Source organism: Littorina saxatilis, linkage group LG8 (assembly GCF_037325665.1).
Source record: "Littorina saxatilis isolate snail1 linkage group LG8, US_GU_Lsax_2.0, whole genome shotgun sequence".
In the NCBI taxonomy this organism is placed as follows: Eukaryota; Metazoa; Mollusca; class Gastropoda; order Littorinimorpha; family Littorinidae; genus Littorina; species Littorina saxatilis.
Genome location: NC_090252.1, coordinates 30,963,174 through 30,987,525, shown reverse-complemented (window position 1 = coordinate 30,987,525; position 24,352 = coordinate 30,963,174). Strand labels below are relative to the sequence as shown.

Sequence of the window (24,352 nt, the reverse complement as noted above, 5' to 3'; positions counted from 1 at the left end):
TTAAAACGATCAATACTTTGCTTGCTATGGCCATGGTTTTCCTGATATATTTTTGGTGCGCTTGTGCTCTGTTCGCCATTGTAGCTAACTTTCGCGATTGACAGTCAGGAATATTTGCAAACTGAAATTTCAGCAAAGCATGTTCATCTGAGCCTGAGGTTGATTAGCTGTACTCAGATGGTGATATTGTTTCTAGTTCTGAGCGTATTTTGACACAGAAGCCTTAAGCAACAAAGAAAATTGGCAGCAAATAGTCACTGCTTCGAGACGGTAAGTGTTCCCGTTTCTATTTTTAGATTGGCAGCACTCGCTCCCAATTCTTTTCACTTCAGCAGTGATCTTTTGGTGTATTTTAATCCGAATATAACATATTTATATGTTTTGGGAATCAGAAAATGATAAAAAAATTAGATAAAATTGTTTTTGAATCGTTTAATAAAAAAAATGTTGATTGCAATTTTCAGATTTTTAATGACCAAAGTTATTGATTAATGTTTAAGCCTCCAAGCTGAAATTCAATACCACAGTCCGGCCTTTGTTGAAGATTGCTTAGCCAAACTTTCAATCAATGTCACTGAAAAATTAGGGTGTGACAGTGCTGCCTTACGTTTTACAAAAAGCCGGATATGACGTCATCAAACACATTTACCGAAAAATGAAAAAAAGTTCTGGGGATATTATTTCCAGGAATTATCATGTAAAATTTCATAACAATCGGTCCAGTAATTACTCTGAATCGCTCTACACACACACACACACACACACACACACACACACACACACACACACACACACACACACACACACACACACACATACACACACACACACATACACACATACACCACGACCCTCGTCTCGATTCCCCCTCTATGTTAAAACATTTAGTCAAAACTTGACTAAATATAAAAAGAAGAAAAAAAGTAAGCGTTGAGTAGAAAATCCTAGACGTTCAAAACAGTTTAATGAGCTCCGGCGCCATTCCATGATTGCAAAAGCTACACACAAAACAGTGCTTTGTCGTTGTTGCAACGCATGGTGCATGGTGATACGCAGAACTCAACAAAAGGAATTTACCGGGACTGGCTTGTTGGTTGTTAGTTTTTCGTGTCGCTTCAACTTAAAATTATTGCGACATTTTTCGTACCCCGACTAAAACAGACATTCCCGTCTTATAACATTCAAACTGTATATGCCGTTAAAGTGTTTTTTAACTGGCACATTGTTTGGATCAAAGATTTCTATAACAGGGGTCAGAGGACTGCCACTAAAATAAGGGTACCCTCAAATTCATCCTTTATCCAATCGTAAGGTACCAGTTAAAAACTCGACGAAAACTTAGATTAAATATCGTATTAGAACAGGTTATTTTGCATGGCTATATCTTGTATATTTCTTGTGTTACACTATTCCTGCTAATGCAGGGAGGTTTTTGTGTCCGTTTTGAGAGATACAACATCCAAGAGAGCTGTATCTCAGGAATGACCCAGTGGATTGCTCTGAAACTATCAAGCTTATGTGCCTACTTATAAGAGGGGGGGGGGGCGGGCGGGAGACGCACCAGAATCTCTCTCACACACACACACACACACACACACACACACACACACACACACACACACACACACACATACACACACACACACACACACACACACACACACACAATGTTAACTACATTTAACTTTTATTAAACATACATGTTTTTTTCCTTTGTTTCAGAGTCAAGAGACTGAATTACACAACAGTAATGGATTTCGAAAGGTTCCGCACCATCGTTGTACTGGTGTCACATAACCCTAACGCAAAGACCGATTGTTTACATAAAGAGTCCTACAGGATCGACGAAAATAAGTGAAAATAAATGTCACATGGGTACCGATGATGGAAACACAGCCTGGAAATATGCCTCATACCAGTGATAGTGCACTTGTGACCCCGTGTTTAATTGTCAGCTAAAGCAAAATATTGGCTACAAAAGGTGCTCAAAACATTAGAAATTCCTTGTCACCCAAAATTAACCAAGATATATCCAATAATACTGGAAAGAAAACACGTGTCTATGACGACTTGTCATACCGCGGTTACTGTGTGTGTGATGATAGTTGCAGGATGCTCTTGAAGACCACTCTGGCACAGTCAACATCGGAGGTCAGGTCATCACAAACCTTTGGTTCGCCGACGACATCGACGGGTTGGCTGGGAGTGAAGAAGAACTCGTTAACCCGGTGAACACCCTGGACGCAACATCCACCAAATACGGGATGGAGATAAGCGCAGAAAAAACAAAGCTGATGACAAACAATAAAGAGCCAATCAAGGTGAAAATCACAGTCGGCGCACAGCGGCAACTGTGGAGCGGTTCACGTACCACGGGGCCATACCATCAGTGAAGAAGGACCGAAGACCCAAATTCTGGCAAGAACTGCACAAACAGCAGCAGCAATGACAAAACTAAGGCCAATCTGGAGAGACAAGAACATCAGCCTCACATCCAAACTGAAACTACTCCGTGCCCTGGTTCTTTCGATCTTCCTGTACGCATGCTGGTCTGTAAAAGAAGAATTCCAAGCTGTGAAAATGAGATGCTTAAGAAAAATCCTTGGCATCTCATACACAGAGCACTATACCAACGAGGATATCCGCAGAACCATCACCCAGCACGTGGATCTCTATGAAGACCTGTTGACAACTGTCAAGAAGAGGAAGCTGAGATGGTATGGCCATGTAACAAGAACAGACTCCCCCCTTTCTCATATCCCATCTCCCCCCTTTCCCCGTCGTGATATAAGCTTGAATGGTTGAAAACGACGTTAAACACCAAATAAAGAAAGAAAGAAAGAAAGAAAGCTCCGGCCTTACTTGTAGGCGAACGGTATGTTATATGTCCGTCTGTCTGTTATGTCCTAATGTTGTATATGTCTTGTATACTTGCCATGTACATATCTATTATAAATGTTGATGGATGAATGATGATAAATTGTAGACGGATGTGCTTGGCAAAAAAAAAAAAAAAAAAAATATCCTCCAGGGCACAGTGCGCGGGAAGAGGAGACAGGGAAGACAGAAGAAAAAATGTACAGACAACATCGCAGAATGAACTGGGAAAAGCTTTGCGACAACCCAGCACATCGCTCACAACCGGCTGGTGCAACGCTCGTCAGGGCAGTGCCCCTACGACCCCGACGGGTTACGCGATCAGTGAGCAGTGAGATGTTATAGTTCCTTCACATACTATTTGAGACTGGCTATTGGAAAACAGCATTTCATCATCACGCGTTGAGTTCTCCTTGGCACACAATGACGGATCTGCAAGTGAGAAATGTAGAGTCTGAAAATCCAAATGAATGAATTCTGCTTGAATGCTTTTGGATGCAGACGAGAAAAACTTGTGTCTTCCAGTAGTCTACAGCATGCCTTTTCATTTTTTAGTTTGACTCCAGTACAATCCAAAAATGGTTCTGAGAGCGTTATTCACCTGACCACGAAAAATATGAGATATGTGCTGCGTATCACTAGAAACAGAGCACAACACCTTAACAACAACTGTGATTTTGTGGCATGAGTCATGCAGGAGTGTTGATGTCAAAGTTAAAGAGAACATTTCTGCATTATAAGTTTAGGGAACTATTCGTCCTATCACAACAAAACAAACTTCTGCATCTTTTGCTTAACAACTGTTTGCATTTTATTCGAGCTCCTGCAAAAGACCAATCACATAATTATGATCGACGAATGTGAAACTGCGATGAGAAAAAAGTTGACTCTACCAATGCCTGACAAATAGCGTAACATATCGGCTGCAGAACTTCTTTTTGTTTTACTCACTCTGCTGTTAAATTAAATTATCATTAGCTCCGACTGAATAATTGTAACGTGAAATTAGCTGCTGCTATTTCACGGAAGTCTACACAAGACGTGTTGCACTAGGGACTAGCGTATGTTGTTGACAAATACACACAGCTAAAGTTACATTGAGCATCCTGTTGAAAAACGACACAGAGATGAATTACTCCAATGTACTTGACAACAGTGATTCAAACCTGGTTGTGCAATACGTGACCAGTGAGTCTTGCTGGAGCAATGTAAAAGGTAAGAAGACACTGCTTTTTTGTCATTTTGTTATGCTTTCAATGTATAACATTTGCCGATCAAGACTTTGTTGTAATGTGTAAGACTTCCTTGTCAAATTTGCTATCAAGTAATTTATCCTGCATCTTTTACGAATAAACACAGGCTTGATGGTGAAAACTGAACTACATCATAGAGTAAGAATCTTTTCAAAGCGTGTTGCTTTTCGTCTTCAATTGATTTACAGTCACATGATTTGGCTGAATAGATTATATCAACAGATTTACACCCGAGTCTTTGGAGAGGAACAAACAAAAATCAAGAGGCCGTCTTGATTTGTTTTGTTAAATGTGTGAATTATGCAAAGATAACTCGTAAAATAAAGTCAATGATTAGACTGTATTTGACCATTCCTTTCAGTACTGCACTATTAGGGCTGCCTTCATTACCACTCAGCGTCGCTTGTCCATTTTGTCTGGTTGTTTCTTTGGATCATAATTTAGAACTTCCTCTTGCATATATATAGCGCTATTTTGTCCGAACATAAAATCTGACGAAGAAAGAGAAGTAATCCTTAATGAATAACTGATCTTGACACAAAACCAACGACTTCACATTCACCAATAACATCAAATCCACAAAACAAATGCTCCAGCTGCAGGTTGCTGTTACACGGCGTAGGTACCAACACAGTTAGTTCTTTAGGCTGGAGTATACACATGAGGCCATATTTCAAAGTGGTTAGGCTATTTTACAATACATGATTTCTGTTAGGTCAGGTTTGATTTTTCAGGAAAAAAACAAAAAAGAAAAGGGCTTAATGAGCACAATTTTAAGTTGAAAAATGAAGTTAGAGCATAGGTGTCAATTTTTTTCATGCAACCCCTACTGAAGAAACCGGCACGGTTGGCCTAGTGGTAAGGCGTCCGCCCCGTGATCGGGAGGTCGTGTGTTCGAACCCCGGCCGGGTCATACCTAAGACTTTAAAAAGTGGCAATCTAGTGGCTGCTCCGCCTGGCGTCTGGCATTATGGGGTTAGTGCTAGGACTGGTTGGTCCAGTGTCAGAATAATGTGACTGGGTGAGACATGAAGCCTGTGCTGCGACTTCTGTCTTGTGTGTGGCGCACGTTATATGTCAAAGCAGCACCGCCCTGATATGGCCTTTCGTGGTCGGCTGGGCGTTAAGCAAAGAAACAAACAAACAAACAAACAAACAAACTACTGAAGAAATTAATTGTAAGATTATATTGTGAATATGCATACACAATGACAATCAGATGATTAGAACAGAAGAAGAGAAAAAATGAAACAAAATAGAACATAAAACATAGTGATTTTACTTGTGAATTAAAAAAAAGCATGTTTCTTTCTTTATTTTGTGTTTAACGTCGTTTTCAACCACGAAGGTTATATCGTGACGAAAAAAAGCATGTAGCACAGACAAACATAAAATAATGAAAAGTGTTAGAGTGGTTACAGTGTTCAGACATTGTGTTAGATACCAAGTTGAATTATCCAACTTAACAACCGTTAAAAAAGATACACCCCTTAACGCGCAAAATCTTCAACTGTGATACTTAACTTCCCACGTCCCCTTCCAATTTTAACAGAAAAGAGTGCATTATCTCTTCCAATTAAAAAAGTACGATAATGAGATGATCCGAAACTGAAAAAGAGAATTAGAGAAACAAAATAGAACATAAAACATAATGATTTTACTTGTTGATTCAGAAGAAAAAAACACATATAAACCCATTGTTCAAACTCATTATCTGGCATGAAACACAAAGAAACATAAATCAAAGTGTTAAAGTGGTTACAGTGTTATGAAATTGTGTTTGATGCCAATTTCAGGTATTCCTCTTAGCCACAGTAAAAAGAAATACACTGTACACCCCATAACGCACAACATTTTGAAATGTGATGCTTTTACTACCCCTACCCTCTGTCCATTTTTGCAGTAAAGAATGCATATTCTCTTCCCATTCGAAAAGTACTTAAAAGTAACAGAACATTAAAATACTAGTTTTTTGTCAGTCCAAGGATTGCTTAGTCCAGTAAAAGTAAACTGACTAGGGTTAACGCACTCATTTATATCAAACTTTTCACGCAATTACCACTGAAGAAATTGTTATACTCTATTGTGAATTTGTCAACAAATTAACACACACACATACACACACCAAGAAAGTTAAAACAACGGATATCATCACGATCATCTCTCTATAAATGCCAGTTCTATGAGCAGTAAAATATAGATGCGATAATCTTTTTAAAGAAAAAAGAAAAACGTACTGACATTTGCAAGCCTCGAACCAGCGACCTCATGATCTGTAGTGCATTTCACGACTGAGCAAAGAAGGCAAGCTGACTGTTGGGTGAAAAATAGGAAAGTCCAGTTTGTGAGATACTGGATCCCGTAAATGCAAGTTCTAGCGATTGTTTTTAATTGAACTGATAGAAAATGTCGGCATTTCCTAATGTTTATTTCATTATTTTGCATATGGATATGGCTAATGCTCAGATTAACAGTTACGACGCACAAAGCGTTCTCTATCCGAAAAGAGTGATCGTGCAACACGGGTCAGGTGATACGTTTGTTTTGAAAGAAGATGGCCGACACTGTCATGCTTCAGGTAATTGTCTGCATGTTCGCAATCTATTGTTTTTTTTAAGGATACGTTTCACAAAAGCAGTGTTTTATGTTACATATAGGCACATTAACGGTAGTCTTTGTTCAGGATGCGCGGTTCGTGAGTTTCGTTCGTGATTTCTACTATCGTAGTTGCGACAAGGGTGTGCCGACATCTTCTATATCGAGACTTTTGGGTGTTGCATGATATGATGCTTGGTATTGATGACCAAAGACCCATGTCAAAATGAAGTCTGCCAAGCAATAGAGTGAGTGAACGTCGGAACAAAAAGAACGCACGAGACAAAAGTCCCTAAAAATAATTTCTCATTGAAATGAAACTTTTATCATCGATTATTGCTGTGAACTATGGAGAAACTTGTTCTGCGGACAAAGATGTTCTGGAGTAGCCTTATTCCAAGGTGTATCCATTTGGCATCACTCTTGTCAGGGTCTTTTACAATCTCATCAACAGGTTGAAGCACCAGTGCTTATAAAGATCAACTGGTTAGGAAGGGTAGGGTTTGTAGGCCTCCAATTAGTTAACCCCCTTTGATTTGGTTGTTGTTTTTCAATGTCCCTTCCACCTCTTCAGCTAAGCGCGGGACCGACTCAAGTTTGTTTTATTTACGAGTATACATGGTTGGCTCGTTTTGAAACCTGGTTTTGTATGGGTCTATCACAGTAAACGCGAAGAAGGCTCTCTTAAGTTCATGTCATTTCACACTTGTTACTTTAATTTTGTTTTCAAAATCTTAGTCTCATTTACTTTTACCACAGCTTTTGTATTTCGAGTCTCAAGGGAACGAAACAAGGAGCTTAGATGTTTGTTTGCTTTGTTTGCAATCCGTGTATCTCAGTATTATTTTGGAGAAAACAAACATAAGCAAGTGTGGTCTCAATATATTCAAACACATACGTTTTTGTTATTATTTATTAGTACATAAGGTGTTAAGTGATGTTGAACACAAACACGAATTTATGGGTTCCCCTCCAATGTGAAGACTTAAGTATGGATTTCTGAGCCAGATAAAACGGGGCATTACGCCGGAATTGAAGTGTGTTCACTATTTACTTATCTTCCAAATGCGTCAACAGTTCTCGTGCTAGGAATTTTTAGCAGTTTGTTGGTTGGTTGTTTGTTTATTGTTTTGTCTCTTTAGTAGATATTATAAACGTTGGTTAAGAAATATGCAAATAATCAAGAAAAGAGATTAAGATATTGAACAAATGAAGTCAAATGTGTGTTGTACGGTATTGATGCATTTTACACCGTGCAGAGGGTGGCACCTGTGGTCATATTCCGTTTTCTGTTGGTCGTGTAGTTTAAATTTTATTTCGTCCAAGTAGTTCTTGAAGTTTTCCACTGTCACAATTATTTGTTAAGGGTCTTGACTCGGTCTGAGCTGGATACTCGCTGAGCAGTCTATGGGATGTTGTAATGTAATTGCGGCAGCTTGGTGGTTGTTGCGCTAGCGTGTTGTGAACTTAAAGAGTAAACAATTCCTCATGTGTGATGGCTATTAACCATAGCAGCTTCTCTCCTGGTTCACCCTGCTCAGGCAAAGCCTACTGTCTCCTAACACAGTACTTCATCAAGTTCTGCAATTTTGTCTGAGTGTATTTATGACATATCGTATACATTTCTTATAATTATGTGGGGGACAAGGAACCCTACTTGAGACCGTGACATATAAAGTTGACCTAAAGTACATCTGAAAGCTGAAAGCCATGCCTACTGACCCAGCCTATCAATACATGTTTAAACAGCAGTGCATATAATTTTCTGAGAAGCGTACAAACTGCACCTCTCTCATCTGGGATTGTCCCCACATTGTCGATTCCGATATGAAACTGCAACATGATTGCAAAAGCTGGTTGTCTGATACCCTGCCATGGAACTTACCAAACCCAGTTGTCTTTTTGGATTGATTTGACCAAGCACAGGAAACCAGAGACAAACGACTTAATTGTTCAGTAGCATGTTAACCAGTCCTCTGCTCAATTGCCTGCGCACCAGTGAATCTACATTGATGGGTCGAAAGCTGAAGACAAAGTGGCTGCATCCGCTGTCAGAAGTCTTCAGCTTGATAGGGATTTGTCTGCCTGCCTTCCTGATAACAGTTATGTTTTTCTGCGGAGTTACATAATCTACAGTTGGCTTTAAAACAGGTGTACCAGTCCAAGAAGAGAGAATCTACACATGACACTGATGCAAACATAAGGCTGTAGCCTTCAGCTTCTACCACTCAATCAACATAGAAACAAAGCCAAATCATCACACACTTCTGTAAACTGGTTAATATGTGTCTTTTAATAATCAGGGTGCCTAGGAACAAATAAAAAAAGGTTTTTTTGAGCACACATCTACGAACATGCTTAAGCTTGCCCAGTCGACCTGCTTAAGTGAGAGATGCGGATTAGCTTTTAAAAGTATAGAGGTCAGTAGTATAGGGAAGGGGATCTCATGCCTCATTGAAACGTCTTGAAACGTCTTTGCTCCTCCTATGATTTGTATTGGTCCACTGACCCCCTTATTAACATGGCTGGGTTCAAAAGAAGTGTCATATCTGTCGGAACAGGTTCCTCAACACACACACTCACAACACACACACACACACACACACACACACACACACACACACACACACACACACACACACACACACACACACACACACACACACACAACACAACACAACACAACACAACACAACACAACACAACACAACACAACACAACACAACACAACACAACACAACACAACACAACACCACACACACACACACACACACACACACACAAACACACACACACATAACCACACACACATCTCATTAGAGTGGCTGGTTTAACTGATCATTTTCTATTTTTCCAGGTATCCCGGGTGTTTATTATCATCCTTGTAACTGGAATACAATGGACAGGTAAGTTATAAAATAACTGCATGTAATCGGGTTGTTCTCAGTAACAGGACTGGGTGGCCGAGTGGTAACGCACTTGCACTCGGAAGCGAGAGGTTGCGAGTTCCACCCTGGGTCAGGGCGTTAGCAATTTTCTCCCCCCTTTCCTAACCTAGGTGGTGGGTTCAAGTGCTAGTCTTTCGGATGAGACGAAAAACCGAGGTCCTTTCGTGTACACTACATTGGGGTGTGCACGTTAAAGATCCCACGATTGACAAAAGGGTCTTTCCTGGCAAAATTGTATAAGCATAGATAAAAATGTCCACCGAAATACCCGTGTGACTTGGCCGCAATAGGCCGTGAAAAGTAGGATATGCGCCGAAATGGCTGCGATCTGCTGGCCGATGTGAATGCGTGATGTATTGTGTAAAAAAATTCCATCTCACACGGCATAAATAAATCCCTGCGCCTTGAATATGTGCGCGATATAAATGACATAAAATAAAAATAAAACAATAAATCCCTGCGCTTAGAACTGTACCCACGGAATACGCGCGATATAAGCCTCATATTGATTGATTGACAAGCGATCGAGTTATACCGGACACGCTTACCAAGAGTAGAAATAATTGTTGGAATCAGAAGATATTGGTAAACTCTGTTATTTTGATTGTTGTTTATATTGATCTACCAAAGTTATGAACATTTTGCTTTTGATGTGATTTATTTGGCTATATGATCCCCATTTTAAATAAAAACACCCACCTTCAAAATGGCATATTTGGTCTTCAGACAGAATGATAGTTGCTGTCACATATCATTAGCATCCACTCTTTGAAAAGATGTTGCAATACACATGCATTATAGTGGTGGAGGTGCACTATACTGCCATGGGCTAAACATATGAGGACATGAGTCCTGAAAATTAAAAAGTCATTAAAATGTGACTTGTTAGCCAGCTTGTTAATAATGAAAACTCGTGAACATTTGTTTTTAATCGTCCCAATAACTAATGTGACCAATGCAAGTTTAGGCTCCTTTTTACATTTAGTCAAGTTTTGACTAAATGTTTTAACATAGAGGGGGAATCGAGACGAGGGTCGTGGTGTGTGTGTGTGTGTGTGTGTGTGTGTGTGTGTGTGTGTGTGTGTGTGTGTGTGTGTGTGTGTGTGTGTGTGTGTGTGTGTGTGTGTGTGTGTGTGTGTGTGTGTGTGTGTAGAGCGATTCAGAGTAAACTACTGGACCGATCTTTATGAAATTTTACATGAGAGTTTCTGGGTATGATATCCCCAGGCGTTTTTCTCATTTTTTGGATAAATGTCTTTGATGACGTAATATCCGGCTTTTTGTAAAAGTTGAGGCGGCACTGTCACACCCTCATTTTTCAATAAAATTGATTGAAATTTTGGCCCAGCAATCTTCGACGAAGGCCGGACTTTGGTATTGCATTTTAGCTTGGAGGCTTGAAAATTAATTAATGACTTTGGTCATTAAAAATCTGAAAATTGTAATTAAAATTTGTTTTTTTACAAAACGATCCAAAAGTATGTTCATCTTATTTTTCATAATTTTCTGATTCCAAAAACCTATAAATATGTTATATTCGGATTAAAAACAAGCTCTGAAAATTAAAAATATAAAAATTATGATTAAAATAAAATGTCCGAAATAGATTTAAAAACAATTTCATCTTATTCCTTGTCGGTTCCTGATTCCAAAAAACATATAGATATGATATGTTTGGATTAAAAACACACTCAGAAAGTTAAAACGAAGAGAGGTACAGAAAAGCGTGCTATCCCGCTCGGCGCGACCATTACCGCACTATTCTGGCTTGTCGATTTCACTGCCTTTGCCACGAGCGGTGGACTGACGAAACTGCGAGTATGCGGTCTTGGTGAAAAAATGCAGTGCGTTCAGTTTTATTCTGTGAGTTCGACAGCTTGACTAAATGTAGTAATTTCGCCTTACGGGACTTGTTTCAGTTCATATGGCAATCTCTATGCTTTAAAGTATAAGAAAACCCTTCTCCTGGTTTTAAAAAGCTGGGTCATGTGTGTAAACAGAAGCATAATTCATTTGATAGCAATTTACAATCACAGTTAGTGATTGATGAGTCAATTTGCTAACAAAAACGTGGCTTAAGTGGAATGTGGATAAACCAGTGGAGTCTGAACTGCTCCAGCAAATGGTTTAAGTTAAAAATGTTAGTGTTTAAAAGACCAGTATGTGCAGATGTGGTTTTCTGATTTAAATTTCAGTCATATGTTCGAAACATATTTGAAGGTATTACCACACCATTTGGGATCATTACTTTCCTTTTTAGAATGCTAAATCATAAGCCACCTATTCAGAAAGGAAAGTTTTAGGAATGTATTACAGAAAGAGTGTGTAAAGTGTATCAATGGCGATATTGGTGATGCATTTATTATGTTTTTTCTTTAGTGTCGCAATAAGCTTAATGTGATTAAGTTCCATCTTTTGTTTTCCAAAACAAAGAAAAACAATTTGTAGACATATAAATATGTTATATTCGGATTAAAAACAAGCCCTGAAAATTAAAAATATAAAAATTATGATCAACAATTTCTTATTCCTTGTCGGTTCGTGATTCCAAAAACATATAGATTTGATATGTTTGGATTAAAAACACGCTCAGAAAGTTAACACGAAGAGAGGTACAGTAAAGCGTGCTATGCAGCACAGCGCAACCGCTACCGGGCTGAACAGGCTCGTCACTTTCACTGCCTTTTGCACTAGCGGCGAACTACGGTCATTGTGAAAAAATGCAGTGCGGTCAGTTTCATTCTGTGAGTTCCACAGCTTGACCAAATGTAGTAATTTCGCCTTACGCGACTTGTTTCTTTCTTTTTAATTACCCCAGTGAGGTTTCTTGATTAAAATCCTTCGCCTTGCCTTGCCTTGCCTTGCTTTAAGTGTTTGTGTTGTTTCTGCTTGATCTTGTCAATACTCATCTAAAAGCTTTGATGAAGCGTATTAAGCTTTCTTCTTATATTTTTTTCAGATGCAGATCCGCAGATCAGCGATTGCACAAGGTGCCAGATCTCGAAAGATCTTACAAAACTAACAATTGGCGTCAATACAACCTCCACAGAAGCAATGGAACACCTGGAGTTATTAAAAAAGCTAGGTTGGTTTTTTTTTAACGTCCTTTCAACAGTATGGCTTAACAGGACCGATACAAGTCTGTGTCCTTTCTAAGTTTACACGGTAGTTTTTGTGTTTACAATTAATTGTATAGTGAGGTCTATCGTTGTACAATCCCTCAACTTGAAAATATTGCAATAATCACCAGCCTAACTGCATCCAATACAAATTTGGTATCCTTTGATCAATCTATTTAGCATATTGACGCAATTGACTTTTGATATACATGAAGAAGTTGATAAGAAAATCCTTACTTATATATTAAGCATCATAAGGGTTGTTGATTTTTGGTATGGAACAAAGAAAAGGGAGGGCAATTTCAATGTAACCACCTGACCAGATCTGATATGGTAAGACACATCGACTGAAATGGAAAGAAGGATTGTGCCTTCAGGGGATGCAACTGTCCATTTATTGTTCGTATTTTTGTCTCAGATGACACGGTGGTGATTTGTTCGGGGTCAAATGTAACGTCAGGGGATCGACGTCTTGTGTGCGGCTTTGCACAGAAAGGATATGTCGTAAACGTTACGCACTCGTCCAAAGGAACTACCGTCATTGTGACCAACCCTGAAAGGTCCTTCAAAGACGGGCAATACGTTGTCAAAATCAGCACGACCAACGCCAAAGAGAGCGTGCCATGCAATGCAGGTGCACATTGTGGAATTAACTTTGTACTTGGTTCGGTGTGTGTGTGTGTGTGTGTGTGTGTGTGTGTGTGTGTGTGTGTGTGTGTGTGTGTGTATGTGTGTGTGTGTGTGTAAGTGAATGTATGTGTGTGTGTGTGTGTGTGTGTGAGTGTGTGTGTTTGTGTGTGTGTGTATGTGAGTGTATGGGTGTGTGTGTGAGTGTGTGTGTGTGTATGTGTGTGTATGTGAGTGTATGTGTGTGTGTGTGTTTGTGTGTGTGTGTGTGTGTGTATATATATGTGTGTGTGTGTGTTTGTGTGTGTGTACCTTAACATGCGTCAGTGTTGATTTGTGCAGTTTGAAATGTGTTCAATTCCATGCAAATGCTTCAGTTTGCTTTCAGATTGAATTTAGTACAATAAAACAATACAGAGGGGGGGGGGGGGGGGAGAGAAGGGACTACGGAGGACTTTGCCGATGATGTTAGAATGAAGGTGGTGTACGTGGGGAGGGGGTCAGTGGAGGGGAGTGTTACAATCTTTAACATTCTGAGCTGTAATGTTTGTCTCGATTTTCCTGTACGTCTGTGCACTTGACTAGAACGTGTTGTAGATGCAGAGTCAAAGGTTCAGCCATCCAATACAGTCAGTTTGTTTGACCCTTTAATAGGTAAGCGTGTATAGCACGAACGTTTAAAGCAAAATCGACATGGCAAAAAGGGAGTCAAGTACTGCCCTTGTTATGTATTATATTGAAATAAGTACTTCCATTGTTCCAGGTAGTCCAAAAGACTTAATACCGTGCATGCAATTTGTGAGTTGCAGGATTCGTGCCCGTACTGAACATCAGCATCCTTGCCATTGTTGCAGGAGTGATTGTGCTTTTCAGGATTACATCTTTGTGATCAATGGACGTCTACGAAAAGGTGAACTAATATGAATAAATATGGCGAGAGAGAGAGAAAGAGAGAGAGACAGAGAGAGAGAGACAGAGAGAGAGAGAGACAGAGCTAGAGAGAGAGAGAGAGACAGAGAGACAGAGAGACAGAGAGAGACAGAGAGAGAGAGTGAGTGAGTTGTTAGCTATTGTTAGTTATTTCTATTATGCTGACTGTTAGCAAGTGTTAAACGGACATGTTGCAAAACTGGATATCAGCATGAGCCGTAGGGAATGTCTGTTATCATTTACCAACATTCAGCATATTAATAATAACGGTACTATTACCGGCTAATTTGGACCAAAGTAGAGAGAGAGAGGTTAATGATAGTTTTTGTTGTTGTTGGTGACTAAATGCGATAGTCTGTTAATTCTCATGTTTTAGCGGTACCCCTTTCTTTTCGTTCTGTTTGTATTTCTGTGTCTTCTTTATTTTGTTTTTCTCTTATACCGTAAACGGATCGTGAAAGCAGTCATGTTGCAATGATTTTCCATTTGTAGCAAAAGCTGCCGTTTTTAAGAACGTATATGTATGCGTTCAACCAAAAAAGGCTGACAATAATTTAATTTGTCGTCTGTATTGCAGTCTGCCAATCGCGGTTTTAGAATTTTTCTTGTGTACTTCCCACGCATGATGAAACCAGTATGTCGTTGATTTTGTCCCCTTTTTTTTTATTGGGGGGGGGCCCTAACATTATGTGCACCAAAAAATGTGTATCCCTTTGTGCTTTCAATCCTTGATTTCTGTTGGCCTTTGAATGTTTGCTGTTATTATTTATTATCTGATTAGTTTGACGTTTTCTTACTCTGACAAACGATACGAGTACGCATTTGGTAAAGGAACCAAGAAGATAGCAATGTCATAACATTTAGTCAATCTGTCCGGCTAAAAACGGAATTAAACTGAACGCATTTAGTTATGTAGTACATAGATTAATATGGCTTTAGCTGGCTTAACACATCAACTGAGACGTCATTTATTTATATTTTCAAAGATCAAAGACTTCCTTCCTTTGTTTCACTTATGTAATCCAAGTGCGAAAGATGAACTTCCTTTCTATAATGTTCGCATGTGCGCGCACACGCGCGCACACACACACACACACAAACACACACATTTCAGATTGTTTTAATCGCTCTTTGTGTCAATAACCAATTTGGTTCCGACAATAAAATATATTCTATTCTATTCTATTCTATTCTATTCTATTCTATTCACACACACACACACACACACACACACACACACACACACACACACACACACACACACACACACACACACACACACACACACACACACACACACACACACACACACACATGTTTCACTCAGGGATTTCACAAATTTTCTAACAATTCTAGGAAATTTGCAATTTTCCTGAAATGAGCATGCCATGTTTTGACAAATTTACTGAACAGTGAAAAACGTTTGGGTCCGACACACTACCAAACCGTCACGCCAGCCACATGAATAGAAAGTGAAAAGAAATCATAAGAACATAAGTTTATGGTGTTGGGATCATAAAAACTCATGTGAAAACAGCTCACACCTGAACTACAAAGACTTTGCAGTTCAGTCCGCATTTGGTTCATTTTGCTGATAGTTTGCCCAACAGGATGTGCCACAGCCAATGCCAATGTTAAACTGAAGTTCACCACATAACTATTCAGACAACGTGAGGCAAATAAAACATATAGTTTAATCCCAAAGTCGGAGTATAACAAGACTAGCAGTAACCCGTGCACAGCACGGGACATTCGAGAAAACTAAGACAGGATATAGCAAATGTTTGTACTAAATGTATAGTTTTCAACCATTCTTGTCGAAAGATGAAGTAGAAGCATAATCAAGGTAGGTAGGACATTATTTTTCTTAGAATAGCCGAAAAAGAGATTTTAAAAAAGACTTACACACAAACAAACACCACACACTCATCTCGATTCCCCGTCAATGTTAAAACATATTGGTCAAAACTTGACTAAATATAAACAAAAATATGTATTGTCATTGTCGTTGTTCATGCACCAGCATTTCACACAACATTTGCTTCTTCACACTAACAAGAAGAAAAAAATAAATAAAAATGATGTTTACCATATTGCTGGTTTAATCAGTATCATATGAGGTCTAGGTGAGGCTAGAGTGATGGTACCAGATATATTTTGAACCAAACACCAAACCATAACCAAACTAAGCACAACCTAACTAAACATACCCCTCCCTTTGACTCAAAGATGCTTATTCACCCCTTCACCCCATATGTTCTTTTTTTCACAATTCGCGCACACACATAAACATAATAAAGCTATAGTAGTGTACATTTCCAGAAATGAAAATGTGTGTGCATTGTACATATACCCCACCCTCACCCCCAGACAAAGAAAGTTTCCCTGTCTTGTAACAAAATAGAAACTTTATTAATTAAACAAAAGTGTGCGTCCCTTAACAAAATGCATACATATACACACAGTGGTTACAAAATGAAATAACAATGACACATTTCCATCAGGTCTTCTGCAAACATGCAGAAACACAACCTAGTTCACAATCAAATACTGACACATGTCCATCCGACTATTAGCAACGACGTAGCAGTACAATCTATTCCACCGTCAAATATCATTGACACATTTATATTAGGCTATCAGCAAAGATAAAACAGTACAATCTACTCATCTAAGCCCTTTGAAAGGTGTTTCCTGACATCTGGAACATCTTTTTAACAATTCTATGAAACATGACAGAATAAGAGAGAGATATGAGTGTCATAATGTACCTTTTAATGTACTCGTTTAGATTTTATGTTAACAATTTTATGAAACATGACAGCATTAGGGAGAGAGGGAGAAAAGGAGAGAGAGAAATATGAGTGTCTAACTTGCATTAATATAAGGAAACCAGAATCATTAAATGGTTCACAAGCAACCAACAAAGCACTTGTTTTCTTTCAAATGTGTTTCAGTAAAGTTGCAAATTTCCTGCCCCTCAAAATCAGGAAATTTGCAAATTTCCTAGAATGTTTGGAAAATTTGTGAAATCACTCAGTGAAACAGGACATTTACAATTTTACTGACATTTTCAGGGATTTCGCAAATTTCCTGGTTTTGAGAATGTACTGTAACATATACAACGTCTTTATGTTAGCAGGATTGTAAAAGTCGTTCGTCTTTCTTTCTGTCTACAGTGCCTTACCAGCAAATCAACCCCTGGCCCCTCGCAACCTCAAACGAACTGCTACATTAATACTTTGTTATTGTTTCCATTTATTTCATTCTGCATAATGTGTATGTTGATATGAGATTATAGAGAGACACAAAAGTAGAAAGTGGACTTTGTGTGTTGCATGTTAGTTATTTGCAATTTTGGAAAAGAGATGCTGTCAATGAACAAGCCTTCTATGAAGACTGATTCTCATAGAAACATGCAAACATTACATATCTGATCATTTCCTTAATCACGCTTATTAACGCTGTGTTCACATAACATCTTATAAATAAGGGCTTAACCATTCCTTTTTTTTTATTTCTCCCGTTAGCAACCTTTGAACTGACATAAACACTATATCATGTCACTTTCATTTACTTATATTTAGGCGTAGACTGGAAGAATATTTTCGTGTTGGGGGAGACAAAATGTTCTGATCTAAACGACGATCACTCTTTGGGGACTAGCTAAAGGGAGACAATCTGTTTCAAAGTACTTTATTTTTCGTTGGAAACTTGGGATTTTTGACGCGTGCATATGTCTTTTATTTACATTTGCACGCGTCAGTGGTATGATGAAGTCTGGTTGAAGTCTGCACTGAAGGTACAGACTCTGAAACATACCGACACATCTCCGCCGTACCTGGCTTAATTCAAACTCACACCGATAGCAATCGGCTGATTACAAAGCAAGCACAATATCGACTGAAATAGGTTCTCGCCATCGTTCATTTCTGAAGGGTGGATAATCATACAAGCAATGTTTTGATTTGGGGGTATTTTGTTTACCATGTGCAAACCAGCAGACAAGACATGAATTCATTTAGGGTTTTAGTTTTTTGCTCTTTTTTGAACTTAAAGATAAGCTAGGAGCGTTACTTATTTGGACGATTTTTCCCACGCCAATTGTCACAACACAATGTTTATGTGGGCATTGTTATGTTTTGATTTTAGTCTGTGACTGACGTGAATGACATAGTATTTTTTGTTGAGTCACAATCATCGGATGTTTTTTTTAACATCGTTTCAGGCTTTCTTTTATACGTTTCAGTATTAAAACGTGATCAACTTTTAGTTTATTTTGTCACATAATAAATCTAATAACAAGCTTAGAATTATGTTCTATTGCCCTGGACAGAGAAGGTCAGATGGATTTTTTTTAGATAAAACATGATATATTCCAGCTTAAAATTGTTGTTGCATTTATTAAGGTAAGCTATGTTCCCTCGTAGTTTGTTTTCTTTGAAAGTTCTGTTGTCTGTGTGCACTCCAATGTTTGGTCAAAGCCAAAGTGATGCTGTCATTGGCTTAAACATTCCATCTATGTCCAGGACGATTGTTAAGCCGTCCTTATTTCTAATGCAAAAAAAACGAAAAGAAGTTATTTTTGGTAAACAATGTTGGTATTCTATAGTTATATTACGTTCCTGTAAAGGACAACAAAGTATTTTTATTAGATGAAAATATATTATTTCTTTTTTGCACACATTCAACGATGTGTGTACGAGTCTGTGTTTGTATAGTTACACATTTGATAATCACTATCAGTCTGCATGTGTTCGTGTGATTGGGAATCAATACAGGGAACATGCAACTTGTACAAGCGCATGGAGGGGTGCCTGATATACACATGTTATGGTTGACACAATATAAAAGATTCCCTGTGTGCCGAAATGTTTTTCTAATTTTTTTTGTCATGGTGGATTCTCCTATTTATTGTCGATGGCCTGACATAAAACATTCCTGAGTCCTGAGTTCAGGACGCTATAAAGGCACCGGAAGATAATCCAAAATATTATGCTGCACCTTTCCATGCACATCAAAGGGAACACTACTTTGATGTCAATCAACAAGTCATTTGACCAAATCCTTTTCATTTTTGATTTTCTTCTAGTTATGCTTTGTCAAAACTTTGTAAACATTTTGTGTGTGTTTTTCCCCCCTCGTTTCCTTGAACAGGTAAAAACAAGTCGCGTAAGGCGAAAATACAATATTTAGTGAAGTAGCTGTCGAACTCACAGAATGAAACTGAACGCAATGCCATTTTTCAGCAAGACCGTATACTCGTAGCATCGTCAGTCCACCGCTCATGGCAAAGGCAGTGAAATTGACAAGAAGAGCGGGGTAGTAGTTGCGCTAAGAAGGATAGCACGCTTTTCTGTACCTCTCTTTGTTTTAACTTTCTGAGCGTGTTTTTAATCCAAACATATCATATCTATATGTTTTTGGAATCAGGAACCGACAAGAAATAAGATGAAAGTGTTTTTAAATTGATTTGGACAATTTAATTTTGATAATAATTTTTATATATTTAATTTTCAGAGCTTGTTTTTAATCCGAATATAACATATTTATATGTTTTTGGAATCAGCAAATAATGGAAAATAAGATAAACGTAAATTTGGATCGTTTTATAAATTTTTATTTTTTTTTACAATTTTCAGATTTTTAATGACCAAAGTCATTAATTAATTTTTAAGCCACCAAGCTGAAATGCAATACCGAAGTCCGGGCTTTGTCGAAGATTACCTGACCAAAATTGCAACCAATTTGGTTGAAAAATGAGGGCGTGACAGTGCCGCCTCAACTTCCACGAAAAGCCGGATATGACATCATCAAAGACATTAATCCAAAAAATGAAAAAAACGTTCGGGGATATCATAACCAGGAACTCTCATGTCAAATTTCATAAAGATCGGTCCAGTAGTTTGGTCTGAATCGCTCTACACGCACGCACGCACGCACACACGCACACACATACACCACGACCCTCGTTTCGATTCCCCCTCGATGTTAAAATATTTAGTCAAAACTTGACTAAATATAAAAACACCATTATTTCGAGGGGTGGGTACTGCTCACTATTATGGGCCTTAAACACTGAAAGTCCCACACCAGCTCAGATCTAGTCAGGCATTTACGTGGGATAAGACCATCCAACCACTTGGTCACATACCAAAAGTGGACAATAGTCTTTAAGAATTGATTTAGCAAATAGCAATGCATGGTGCCTTTTTTGATTTTTGTTTGTATCCAACTTACCACAGCAAACAGTCAGGGTGTTAATTTGTGGCATGTGACCACGTGGTAGAATGTTCTTATACCATGTTAAAGCCTTGCCAGATCTGGGACAGCGAGTGGAACTGTTTACAAGAGGTAGAGTGGGAATTTAAAGAAGATACCTTTTTTTTTTACTAAGATCATAGGTACAGTTGCACGTAAAATTCCACTCGTGCAAAAACACGACTGTACGTGGGAGTCTAAGCCCATGAACAAAGAAGAAGAAGAAGAAGAATAGGTACAGTTGTACTTTTGCCAATAATTGCTCATGTAAGGCCTTTCTTATACAAGTAACTGCTGTTCATCAACGATTAACAGTTTTAATCATGTTGCTTTTAAAACGTGAAGGTATAAAAATGGTGCCTTTTGTGTTCATGAGTTGGAAGGCAAAATCTGCTGTTGTGATGTTGGATAGTAGAACTGTTGTTTTTATGGTCAGGTAGGATTATCATAGGTGCCCCATTGTGTGTGTGTGTGTGTGTGTGTGTGTGTGTGTGTGTGTGTATGTGTGTGTGTGTGTGTTATTTTTGTTTACCTGTTTGTGTGCGCGTGTTGTTCTTTGCCTGGTTAACTTTGTGTGTTCATTTAACTATGAGCTTGTTGTATACTATACGTGTTGGTGCATATTATTACAAATCAAAATGTAGATTGTGTTATGGAAAGATCATGGTGCGTGTATACATGTACATTCTTTAGTGGGGTTTTTTGTGTGTTTTTTTTAACCTCAGTAGCATGCAGGTTTGCTACTACAATTATTTTTTGCCTTATTATTTTTTTTATTTTTATTTTTATTTTTATTTTGTGTGTGTGTGCGTGGCTTGGAGCAAACCTTCTTCATAGGTCTTTTCTTTTCTCAGTCAAATGTGTACATTTTTAAATCAACAAACTTTATCAGTGAACTAATATGTTTAAATAGATAAATAAATAAAAATACATTCTTTAGTTGAATTTTGCTTGCATTTTTCTCTTCCTTGTTATGATACAACGCGCCACAATGTTGTGCTTCAAAACAAAAGATATATGAGAAGCCAGACTGCATGTACATCAAAGCATTTTAACACGGCGCCATCTGATATGCCTTCTCTTGAAATACTGTGCAACTTAGTGTCTGTTAACTGTATAGTTATAGTTAGTGTGACACAGACCTGAATGTGGCGAGTATTTTACTCGCCATGGCGAGTAGAAACATGTAAATGGTGAGTAGAAATGTTAATCCACTCGCCAAAGGCGAGTAAAGTTGCTAAAATAAATGGTTGGTTTGGCGAGTAAAATTTGCTCTCTGGCCAGCGCCCCATTTTGTGGACTTCCAGCGCTAAGTGTGTGTAAAATGGTTTGACAAATGGCTTCTTGTTTAGCGTTTGAGCTCAAATTGTACATTTACTTGACCTCGACAGGGTGATCGATTTGTGATAAGACACGTTGAAATAACTGTGATGATTGTTTAAAGGTCAGTAACACTAGTGGATATTTGCCCCAAACCATGACCCCCTTAAGGGTTTTGGGGAATGGCCATATTCGGACAAAAGAAGTCTGTTTTACAAAACACCTTCATTTTTCTTAAATATTATTTTTGGGTAACTGCATGTATTGACCCAACCTCTTATATAATGAAGCAGGTTTATTGGAGCATCGTTCGATCTTGTGACTTAGATTGGGAGGATATACCTACAGAAAACAAATTCATGCTGCATTAGATTAAAAGGCCAACATTTTGCCAGTTTCAAAAAAGGCCATACATGTAAAATGTCGACAGGTTATTGTACGTTTGGTGTACTGGTCTGACATTACTATTCCGAAACGACGGAACTTCAGAGAAGGGCGTCTTTCTTTTCAACGATTTTTTTTCTTAAAAAATGTAGTTTTATCGAAATGTATTCTGAGCTTATTTCTTTTCATGCTTCAGCTCTTTCTTCGTTACAGATTCAGTTATATAATTGTATGTGCTGGAGAATACATATTTATCCTATACAAGTTAGTAAAGATCCTTAACACCTTGTGAACATAAACATAGAGTCCAAAATCACAGCTGACAGCGCTGGAAATATTGAAAAGAGAGCTGTTGTATGAGCAATACTGTGACATGAGAATCACTATTTTGTATCTGCCTTTTAGAGATAAGTTTGCATGGCTGTTTCCATGACAACGAATACATACGATCATGATCATGTTCTGAATCCCTTTTCAACATTTGTTTCAGACAAAAACAAAACCAATGTTTATGAAAAATAAAAAAAAGCAATAATTACGACTTTGCAAATCTGTGTCTGCTTTTGAATATCACAATATGCAATCAAAATCTTTGTCTTACAAAATTGTATTCCGTCGTTGTGCTCAGGTTGGGATAAAATTCTTAAAATAAATAAAAACGCTACTTGCACTTGTGTGATTTCTTTCTTTTGTATTGATGTTTCCTCTCACTCTGTCTCTCTCTTTGTCTCACTGTCTCTGTTTTTCTTTCTCACACACACACATTTACCCTTTTGTTATTATATCTCTGTGTAAGCAGCGCACCGCATGCAAAAGCATGAAGTGACATGCGCTGCGATGTACTTTTTACATTTAGTTAATGTGTGTGTGTGTGTGTGTGTGTGTGTGTGTGTGTGTGTGTGTGTGTGTGTGTGTGTGTGATTGTGTGTGTGTGTGTATGTGTGTGTGTGTGGGTGTGTGTGTGTGGGAGTGTGTGGGTGTGTGTTTGTGTACCTAGTACCTGTGTGGGTGCGTTCGTGTACGAAAGATGGAAATTAAAAACACAGATATATGATTTGAAGTTTAGTTGTTGTTTTTCATTTTGCTTTAGCTTAACTTAACATTGAAGAAAAAACATTCATGCATTCGAGCGGATTTCCAAGACCACAAGATATTAATTGGTTTATTTACGCCAGAAAATTGAATACAGTTGAGTTTCAGTGTACTATATAGCAAGGCTTTTCGCCTTAAAGGCACACTCCTTCTCCGTTAACAGTTCGGGTCCTCATCTCAGATCTTGCTAAGCTTGTATAGGGGATAAAACCACACCCCCACTTGGTCACATACCCAACATGGACAATCTGGGTGCTCTCCGTGCTGAATGAGAACATGTTTATGAATTACTGTCGTACACGCCATGAATAGCTTTTAAAAACTTAATTCCTAAAAATAGTTCTAGCTCGCCACAGCCAGAAGTCACGGTGTTGATTTATGGTATCTGTTCAATTGGAAGTATTGTCCTTTTCCACCTACACGCTTCGCCAGATCTGAGACGTTGAGACATACTGTTTTCACGAGAAGGAGTGTGCCTGTGACAGCAATACAGTGTGCCTGTGACAGCAATACAGTGTGCCTGTGACAGCAATACAGTGTGCCTGTGACAGCAATACAGTGTGCCTGTGACAGCAATACACTGTGTATCTGTGACAGCAATACAGTGTGCCTGTGACAGCAATACAGTGTGCCTGTGACAGCAATACAGTGTGCCTGTGACAGCAATACAGTGTGCCTGTGACAGCAATACACTGTGTATCTGTGACAGCAATACAGTGTGCCTGTGACAGCAATACAGTGTGCCACGGCTACGTGCAATGCTATTCATGCAGACAGGTGTACAATACACATTTAATTTTAATGCGTTCCGACCAAGCTCTACTCATACGAATAATTCAATACTTGCACTGACACCTCCAATCGTCGGCGCACAAAGCTCAATGTTGAAACATGATGCATTGTGTAAGGTCGAGTTGGCTTTCCGAGAAACAAAATTATTGTGTGG

At 38.5% G+C, this 24,352-nt stretch overlaps 1 protein-coding gene across 1 annotated transcript; it reads left to right on the top strand.

The window, feature by feature from the left end:
* The first annotated feature begins 9,532 nt into the window (after positions 1-9,532).
* Positions 9,533-22,988, top strand: LOC138973275 (uncharacterized). Its single transcript, XM_070345996.1, has 5 exons — positions 9,533-9,631; positions 12,633-12,758; positions 13,211-13,426; positions 14,229-14,329; positions 17,529-22,988. The coding sequence occupies exons 2-4, from the start codon at positions 12,728-12,730 to the stop codon at positions 14,306-14,308; spliced, it is 327 nt and encodes a 108-aa protein (XP_070202097.1). The 5' UTR covers positions 9,533-9,631; positions 12,633-12,727; the 3' UTR covers positions 14,309-14,329; positions 17,529-22,988.
* Positions 22,989-24,352: the final 1,364 nt, after the last annotated feature.